Source organism: Exserohilum turcica (genome assembly GCF_000359705.1).
Source record: "Exserohilum turcica Et28A unplaced genomic scaffold SETTUscaffold_16, whole genome shotgun sequence".
Lineage (NCBI taxonomy): Eukaryota > Fungi > Ascomycota > Dothideomycetes > Pleosporales > Pleosporaceae > Exserohilum > Exserohilum turcicum.
The window spans coordinates 469759-478747 of NW_007359981.1; the positions used below are offsets into that span (position 1 = coordinate 469759).

At 52.0% G+C, this 8989-nt stretch overlaps 4 protein-coding genes across 4 annotated transcripts; 1 reads left to right on the forward strand and 3 right to left on the reverse strand.

Annotated features, from left to right (window-relative positions):
• Window positions 1–1127: 1127 nt before the first annotated feature.
• On the reverse strand, window positions 1128–1680 carry SETTUDRAFT_27626 (uncharacterized protein; the record flags this gene model as incomplete). The annotated part of the gene is made up of 3 exons (XM_008025866.1): window positions 1128–1243; window positions 1326–1494; window positions 1576–1680. The coding sequence occupies 3 exons, from the start codon at window positions 1678–1680 to the stop codon at window positions 1128–1130; spliced, it is 390 nt and encodes a 129-aa protein (XP_008024057.1).
• Window positions 1681–1973: 293 nt separating this feature from the next.
• SETTUDRAFT_168589 (uncharacterized protein) lies at window positions 1974–3496 on the reverse strand. Its single transcript, XM_008026045.1, has 2 exons — window positions 3292–3496; window positions 1974–3245 (listed from the first exon to the last, which is right to left on the reverse strand). The coding sequence occupies exons 1-2, from the start codon at window positions 3378–3380 to the stop codon at window positions 2012–2014; spliced, it is 1323 nt and encodes a 440-aa protein (XP_008024236.1). The 5' UTR covers window positions 3381–3496; the 3' UTR covers window positions 1974–2011.
• Window positions 3497–3636: 140 nt separating this feature from the next.
• On the forward strand, window positions 3637–6155 carry SETTUDRAFT_107774 (uncharacterized protein; the record flags this gene model as incomplete). Its single annotated transcript, XM_008026046.1, has 3 exons — window positions 3637–4095; window positions 4147–4897; window positions 4951–6155. 3 exons carry the CDS (start codon window positions 3637–3639, stop codon window positions 6153–6155), a joined length of 2415 nt encoding a protein of 804 aa, XP_008024237.1.
• Window positions 6156–6444: 289 nt separating this feature from the next.
• SETTUDRAFT_46941 (uncharacterized protein) lies at window positions 6445–8642 on the reverse strand (the record flags this gene model as incomplete). The annotated part of the gene is made up of 3 exons (XM_008025939.1): window positions 8300–8642; window positions 7512–8236; window positions 6445–7449 (listed from the first exon to the last, which is right to left on the reverse strand). Exons 1-3 carry the CDS (start codon window positions 8457–8459, stop codon window positions 6445–6447), a joined length of 1890 nt encoding a protein of 629 aa, XP_008024130.1. The 5' UTR covers window positions 8460–8642.
• Window positions 8643–8989: the final 347 nt, after the last annotated feature.

The following is an 8989-nucleotide window of genomic DNA, read 5'->3' on the forward strand; positions in this document are numbered from 1 at the left end:
TTCGACTTATTTTCGCTATTACAGACCAGAAAACTGTTATAGCGTTTTTGAATTTTGTGCCACAGTAGGCAAAGACTGTCCTGGCGGTTGGATATGGTGCCACAGCGGGATCAGGCTGTCTTGGCGTTTAGATATATGATTTTTGATTTTTGTTGTTTTATTTGGTGTTTTTAATTGTTTTTGGTTTCGTTTGGTAGTCTCCCTATTAGTCATCGGGGCGGTCTGTGCGTTCTCGAAGATTTTCGCATTTTGAACACGTCGCAAGAATACCGACAATACCCCCTCTAGCACCTTAACGAGAGGGCTGCACACATTAGAGGTGGCGTAAATCGGTTTCTCGCGACGTGTTACCCCTATATCTGATAGAAAATTGACGAGTTTTGATGAAAGATTTCTGCTTAAAAGTTGGTGTGTTGCCACATACGTTAATCCTCTCTTTTTGACTTTTTTGCTCACATTTCAACATTGCCCCCCCCCCTCGGTTTGACTAACGTTGGTTTTATTGATTGATTGGTTTTTTTTTGCATGCATGTGTGTGTGCGTGCGTGCGTAGGGTAGGGTAGGATAGGGTAATACATACATACATCTATGTATACAGCCGTATTCCTATCATGTCAGCAAAATAACCAAAAATCTTAAAGAAGAGAAAAGAAGGATTGATTATTTAATCTTGCATTGGCATTTGCAGGGAATGAGAAGAAAGAAAGGGGGTGGGATGGATAGTATTGGTATATATTCTACATGTTCGGCGTTGTTTGACTTTATTGGAGAAAAATACACTATAACTATACATGATATATATGTGTATGTAACTTGTCAATGTGCGATCAGTGATGCAGTGAGCGGCTCTTGGTGTTGAAACTACTTACTTCACCTACACAACGCACTCATTTATGTATACGTACATACATGCATATAAACCATGATAACCCCCGATATTCTAATTCCAACATAACACTACTTACTCGTCCTTTCCTTTCGCCTCCCCTTCCGTCCGTCCAAAACCCGTCCCTTCCCCCCCGTACATACCTTCGCGACTCGGTTCCGCAAATCTAATTCACATACACACTGCCTTCCAACTGCATCCCCATGATTACTACACGAAGCAGCGCCATGACGCTTTCCCCTCACCCTTCAATCCCCAGATGATCAACGCGCTGCTGTGTCCTCTTCATCTCACTCTGCTCCGCACCTGCAGCAGCGCGCGCGTTTGCCTGAGCGCGAGCGAGAGCGCTAGCTTCGGCTGGTGGTTGGGGTGTTTGTTAGTTTTGGGTGGTGGGTGGTGGGTGGGAGAGTGGGTAGAGGATGAAATGCAGTAAAAATACCTTTGTCTTGTCTCTCCTGCTCACTCACGATCGACCCGTCGTCATCCACCCGCGTGCTTTTCTTCTGCTTGGAACTAAAGGCGCCGGAGAGCGCGCCGAAGAGATTGAGATTGAGACCGGCCTGCATGGTTGTACGTTGGTAAAGCTGTATATCATTCTCATACGGCATCTCGAGTTTGTTTGTGATAAGGAGTGGGTATTTAGCAAAGAGATTGTGGATATGAGTGGAGGAAATGGGTTAGAAACATACAGATGCATTGGCGCTGGCGTGTTTCTCGTGGACTTGCTGTTGTGAGGCTGTGGCTTGGTTTTGCTGCAGTTGCTGGGCGTCGCGCTTTGCTACGGTTTGGGCCATGGTGAGCGAAGGTGATGGGCTTGGTCGAAGGACTGGTTGTTAGGGTATGTCTATGTTGCCTGGCTACAGTGGTTAAGGAATTAGCGTACGTTGGTCTCCGCGAACTACGCTGGATATCCTGTTCGCTTTGTATCCATGCTGCCGTGTGGTGTGTGGTAAGACGACCAGTGGCATGACGTCATGCATCGCAAGGGTGCACCAGCAGGTTTTGATGCATGAACGAGTAAAGGGTCTGGGGTCCATGGCAGGGCCTATGGAACCTGGATTGAGATAAGTGGGCAGACACTGGGTAGAATGCAAATCGTGGTTGTATTAGTTTCATGTGCCATGATCAGTGGGCTAGTACTTCTACAAGGTTATCCCAGAATCCCAAGTCGTATACGTTCTCCACTGCGGCTAGGTTCCACACGCGCTCAAAGCTGTCTTCTTTGGCTACGGACCGGATGCGGCTGGGCAGCGACTTGGGTGGTTGTCCGGTCCGCGTTCGGATGAGAATGTGTCTACTTTCCAGAGGCCAGGTGGTGACTGGCTCTTCGTCTTCCGATAAGCTTTCGGGAGGAGTTAGGATGGGAGATGTGGACGAAGACGAATGTTCCGAGTGGTACATGTACGCGTGGTTCGGTACTGGTGAATGGCAATGCTGCATTGTGTCTTCTCGCCTGTAACCGAGAAAAACAACGCCGTCTGCCATGTCATCGCGCCAATCCGCCCATTTCGAGCTCTCGTTTGTTGTCATACCGGCCCAAATAAGGTAGATGTGGTAGACAAGTAGGCCCAGTGGAAGTGGCCAGGTTAGAAGTGCGAGTAGACCGACTCCAGACGCGCGAATCCCACCAACGTCCAGATAGATGCTCGCGTACATGAGGAAGTTATGCCCCTTGCGGTTAAAGTAAGCACCCCAGCTCTTAGAATCGACGCCGGTCTTCGGTTTGTACATGTACCAGCCCTCATACTTTAGGTACTGCTTGAGAGCCAACGGGGAAAGGGCATAGTAGGCTAGATATGCTCCGTAGGCAAGGAGGATACTCGTTGACAGCAAGAGAGCCAAGAACCACTTGTAATTTCCGCGGCCTAGACAATTGTTCACCCACACGCAATGATGGTCCATTCTAGACACGCACGTCTTGCATATACTGCAATGCTTGCTCCGCGCCGGCTTCAGGAACTTGCATGTTCGACAGGTATTTCCAGGGTAGTACAGCACTCTATCATACGGATAGTGTCGCATCTGCTCGGCATGATTGGCCGTGCTTATGTACGTTTGGTCGTTCCTCTTTGCGCTCAAGTATAGAAAGATGTACGGTTGTGGCAGCATGACGAAGGCGAAGAGCTTGTGGTGCAGCCGAATGAGATGCCACACCGCGGGCAGGATCATGGCAGCGCATCCAGTGACGAGGCCCAGGAAGAATATAATGACGAGTGGGTGCTTGTCATTCATCAGGTAGTGGCCCAAACGGGAGCCACCGTTGGTGATGCGACCATTTGTAAGGGCGAGGTCGAGTTTTCGGAACGCCGAAGGGATGTGACTGAGGACGAGGCGATTGAGGAAGCCTATGGGCGTGTTTCTGGACTTGTTAGAGCCTGAGCGTCTGCTGCATCAAGAGGAGGCACCTGAAAGCCGGTAGTCGTCCGAAGAAGGCTATGAAGGTAATGAGCGACACGGTGACGGTGAAGGCGATGATGGTGCGAGCGACGGTCATGATGAGAGAAGATTGGCCTGTGGCAGGCGTCGCATGGCGAGAGAGAGAGAGCAAGAGAAGCCAGAAGTCACTTTCCCATCATCGTTCGCCGGTGGTTTGCCCGTAATTGCATGCGCAAAGGTGCCTGGAGAACGCCACAGCAAGGCTGAGCAGGAGCACCCACCGACCCCGCGTGAATCCTTGGTAGCATGTGAGCACGCGTCATACCTGAGCCAACGCGTCTCACCACCACTGAACGCGACAACAACATTGAACCATGGCCGCGCCGACCGTGTACACTGATGTCGCAGAGGAATTCGAATCCAACGGGCAATTATTCGCGGGCAAAAAATTCTGGGTCTGGCAGCGCACCCCGTCACGCAACCGCCTGCTGGACGACATAAAGGCCAATGGCGGGGAGATTGTGATGCTGGAGAAGAAGGCCGACTACCTGATCGCAGACCACATGTTCCCGGATCAGCCCCCAGGATCAGTATCATATGAGTTTATCAACAAGTCAATCCAGCGAGGAAAACTCCTCGACCCGAAAGACTATCCAGCCGGCCCACCACTGGGTGAGGCGCGTGAACCGGGAGCCACGCACCGGTCGGCCAAGAGTGGCAGGGCAGCATACACAGCAGAAGAAGACAGGATACTCTATAAATGGGTGCATGATGCCAAAGCCTTGGGTCGCGCCGAAAGCGGGAACGAGATTTATAAAAAGCTGGAGGAAAAGGTATGCGCGCGCAAAGAAGCAGAGCCCGAGTACATGTGCTAAACAAGACAGTATCCACGACACACATGGCAGTCATGGCGCGACCGCTATCTCAAGCAACTCAAAAATCGGCCTACATCTGCTTTCGACATATCCAACAATGCTTCGCCTTCCGATCAGTCCAACGAACGTATACCTCCCGCCCCGTCCTCTGAATCGGCAAAACCACAGACATCTAAGCAGGAACAGACATCTAAGCAGGAACAGGCATCAAATACTACAGAAACTAGTGCAGAGGGAAAGGAAGGCATAGGGCGTGATTATAGCATCGAAGAACTGAGTGCGGCGTTCAGCACCGAAGACTGGCTAAAGATCTATGCCCTTGCAGATTCACTCAACAACATGAGAGGGCAAGAGCGGTACGCTTCATCGTGGGCCGATTGGGCAGAAGCACAGGGCGGGCAAACCGCTGAGCAATGGCAGCAATACTTTGAAAAAGTAGTCCGCCCACAGTGGCTGCGCGATCCCGTGTCGAAACGGGAGGAGATGAAGAAGCGGGTCGAAAAGAAGCAAGAAGAAGAATACCACAAGCAGGGTCAGTCGATTGATCAGGATGCTTCAGAGTCAGCCAAATCAAACGTTCAAGTCGCGGAATCCGAGGTTTCGCAAGAGGAAGCACCCGAGCGGCCATCAGGTTTCGACGATGAGCGTTTTGAAGAGCTGCTAAAGGATAAGCAAAGTGACGGAATTCTGTCGGCATACACATTGTATGCCCGCGAAAAGAAGCAGGAAACTTTGGATACGCAACCCAGCTGGAGCTTTAGTGAGTGCCTGCAAGTACAGTTCCAAAGTAATCATCGCTGATATTCAAAATAGTCGAAGTACATGAGTTCCTACTGACCCAATGGCACTCGCTTTCGGAAGAAGAAAAAGCGCCCTACATTGCCATGGACCAATCAATAACAATGACTACGGATGAGGTGGAAACGTTCACCAAAACGGTATCAGCAACCAAAGCAACATCCTCTTCAACAGCCCAGTATGAGTCATCCGAGTTGCACAGTAAATCAGGACAGAAAATCGTAAAGCGTTTGCGGGAAGACGATGAGCCAGTGGAAGAAGAGACGGAGCTGCCTCGGTCTATCAAACGACGGAAAAGTGGAAGCGCAACGCCTACGAATTATGGCACACGACAGCAGCCACTGGAGATCTCATCAACTCAAAGCTCCCAGGACACGATTGATTCGGACATTAACAAGGAGTATAATGGGTTAAACCTACCCGACACTGTAGAGGATGACGAGGCCACCATGGTAGAGCTAGACGGGCAAGACGCAGAAAGGGACGTGCAAAGCATCGAATCAGACGAGTTCCAAGATCACCTACCTCCGCCACCACCAGGCTACGAAACACTTTCGGAGGATGATCTGCCTTCAAATACGCCAACGCCACGAGCCACGCGTCAAAAAGTGTCACACTTTGACACTCAAGCGATCCTGGCCTCACCGTCTCCAGAAAAGCTTCCGCGATCACTCGACCTGGCTCAAGATGCGAGAGATCAAGAGAAACAACGGTCTTTGTCACCGGTTCAGCTCCCAGACTCGGACGCTTCCATTACTCAGTCTATAGAGGAATTCCGGCGCTCCCTCCCAGAAGAAGACTCGGCTCAATATGGTTACGCTCAATATCCGCCCCAACCACTCCATGTGTCCTCTTCGCCAGCACCTTCTGTAGCCTCTTCCACCTCGACCGGTTCAGGCGACCCCGACCCGCCCCTCAGCGCCGACGAGATCAATGAGTTTTATGCGGAGCAAAATGCCGAAGGATTCTCCAACGACTTCATCAGTGCCGCGCTCAAACGCACACGTCTACGCCCCGAGCTCACGGTTAAAGTACTGGACGCTTGGAGTCGTGGAAAGCCTCTACCGAACGAAAGGGGCATATGGAGCAAGGAGGACGACGTAGCTGTGGAGAGTGGAGACGGGTATGAACTGGCCAAGCTGGAGAAGAAGCATACGCTGGACGGCTGGGGTGGAGTTACAGAGCGCCTGGTATTCCTGGAGGGCTATCGAAGTCGGTGAAAGAATAGGTTTAAAGTGTCGTCTTCGGATGTGGTTTATCATTCTCCACGCCTTGTATCACATGCTTCGTGGTGGCTCTACATGCACTTTCTTTTTACTTGCTGCGGGTATATGCCTGCATTACCTAGCTTGTATTATTTACTTAACCAGAATGCTGGCCAGTTTTCGGTAATCCATCTCCTAAAGAACACCATGTGCCCGATTCAACGAAGCTTGCATTATCAAGCAAACCCAACAGAAAGACCAGTTCCATGCACAAAACGACCCCAAGCCAGGACAAGAGACGCGTCTAAGCCAAAGTGAGAACTACCGGCTCGGGCCAATCCGCCGCCGAGAAAGCAGAGAGGGGAGTCAAGTCCAGGACAGATACCAGGTCCTGGGAATCCTGCATCCCGGGATCCAGGATCCTGTATACCGTCACGGCGCCCACTCTGACGTGCCTGGTGCTATCCCGCTTGTCCGGCACAATGGCAATGCCGGCGTGCGGGGTGACGAGCAGAACATCGCAGGCAGCATAGTACTCGACATCATAAAACACACGTGCTTCTGCGAGGCGGTTGCGCGTCAAGCGGAGCCTGCAGTCCCGTCCATCACTCGACTGGTGCTCCGCAGCATTAAACAGATGCGCTATGGGTCCTCTGATGGTAGCATACCCCTCCGCCAGTTCGCCCAGCGGATTCTTTCCTTTAGGCACAAGGTGGCACTGCACAAGCGCCGCACACGTCAGCGTGTCAGTGTCGTATTCCAGAAGCTTGTACGCGACCACGCCGTCTAGCGCGGCAAAAGACCACGAGGGCGCTCGCCAGAAACGCGGTCGAGACGCCGGCTTCGCGTGGAACACGTAGCTGTCACGCTCTGGATCTTGGATCCGCCACAGGAGTCCCTTGGCAAACCAGCTTTCCCAGATCCCCGCGAGACACCGGTCGCCTGTGAGCGTTTGCAGCGCGGACATGACGCCAGAGAGAGCGGGCAGCTTGTCGCTCGTGACTGTCATGTTGCGCGATGTGTATTCCTCGATGAGGCGGAGCCATGGGCGCCATTCGTGGCTCAAGCCCCATCTCTTCTTGTTGTTGTCTGTGGTGTTTAGTTTGGGGGCTTGCATGACGCTTGCCAGGCCACTGGCGATTCGCTGTAAGTTGTATTGTGAGCACGTTTCGATGTCCATGGCCATGTCGTCTTCGGCCTTGAAGTCTGCGCTACACTCCCAGTACATCTGGTGGCTGGCTATGTGTAGTGTGCGGTTTGCGAGGACACGCTCTTGCGCACACCACACGCGGCTGAGTAGTGGTTCCTCCTGGTCCATGTCAGATTGCTTTGGTACCTTGGACTTGGAACTGCTGGCTCAAAGCGACGTACCTGGCGTATGCTCAGCGGCGTTGCTGTAACAGTCTCGATGGAGCCCGGCGACATGATCAAGTCGTCGTAGTAGAAATGCAAGTCACACGGTCCTTGCTCTGTGCGAAGCAAGACTATATCCCTGTATTTGGCCTTGCGCGGGTTGAGGAAGCCCTCGTTGCAGTGGCTGGCGCGCGCGGCAGCGATGGTGAGATAACCATTAATATACACGTCTGCCATTCGAGAGGCTTCGTATTCCCAGTCTGCTTTGTCGTCCTGGATAATGCAGAGACAGTCTGCCCATAGGTATCGTACACCCAGGTATCGGGTTAGGAATACTGCGTCTTGGAGTGTCTTGGGGAGCTGCGCGTAGCGGATGCCGCCGTCCGCTTTGTGCGTGTGCAGATTGCTGGTCGTGGTTTTGTATGCCAGGCCTTGGCCCCAGCAGTAGCTTAGAGCGATGTATTGACCACTGTCGCTTGGACTCGTTTCCACGAGACTGAAGCCTGTATCTTCGAGTAAGCGGCGGGGGTCGCCTTGGATGCAGTCTAGTTCATTGCTGCTGGGCAAGGAGCCAAGATCAAGTAGCCGAGTGGGAAGCTGGGTTTGAGTCGTTGAGTCATGAGAGCAGTCGGAATGCTGCTCGTTGCAGTTTTGAATCCAATTTCTTGCTTTGCCGAGGACGAGAGGGTGGAGCGAGTCTTGGATCACCTCGTAGAAGGGGAAACCATCTGCCACTACACTGTCTATATGGGAAGGATTAGCTGGACTTTGCATGTCTGCAAGTCTTGTATTGAGTCATATCATACCTGGAGTCACTTTGATATCGTAGTTGCCACTCAGCCGTAGCTCAGGTTCCTTTTCGCCAGTGCGTACAACCCATAGTGGGTAGCCTACCCTTAGCTCTAACCAGAGAGGTCGCTCATCCAGAGCGTGGCTGTTAGTGTGGTAGTGAAAACTGTTTTTCATATGACTCCAAACGACTCGGCATAGCGAGCAGTTTTCCGAGCCACTTTGCAGTTGAGATATATTTGGATGCCAGCGGACGAATGGATCTTCTGATCCAAGCCCTCCGTGTCGTCGGAACCATTCAAATTTGTCATAGACAGACCTGTCGCCTTTTCAGAGTTTGAGAATGTCCGGAAAGGGTAGACGCTGGCATGTTTGGCAGAAAGACATGGTACGTGTGAACAGGGGTTTGCAATACCGTCCAATGCTGCCTGTGGATACCCCGCGTCCAGCATCAATCTTGCTAGGCTGAATGTAGAAAATATGCAAGCCATGCTTACGTCATTCATGGAAGGCGACCTGAAGCCAGCTCGGCGGCAGGGCATCGGTGTTGGAGTATCGATGACGGAGATGTGTGGTGAAAGAGAGGAGCATGTGACTTGGCGAAGGCGCTAGCGGTGCACTAACTAGCCCCACCACAAAGTGCGCGCGACCACAAAGTGCGCGCGCGGCCTCACCAAAACTACCTTAAAAACGAGGCTATAGAGCAC

Excerpts from the sequence above, each read along its gene's own strand:
- SETTUDRAFT_168589 (XM_008026045.1), bottom strand. The coding sequence starts at position 3,380 with ATGACCGTCGCTCGCACCATCATCGCCTTCACCGTCACCGTGTCGCTC. Across the intron at positions 3,246-3,291 it reads GGACGACTACCGGCTTTCAG|AAACACGCCCATAGGCTTCC; the intron begins GTGCCTCCTCTT and ends TAACAAGTCCAG.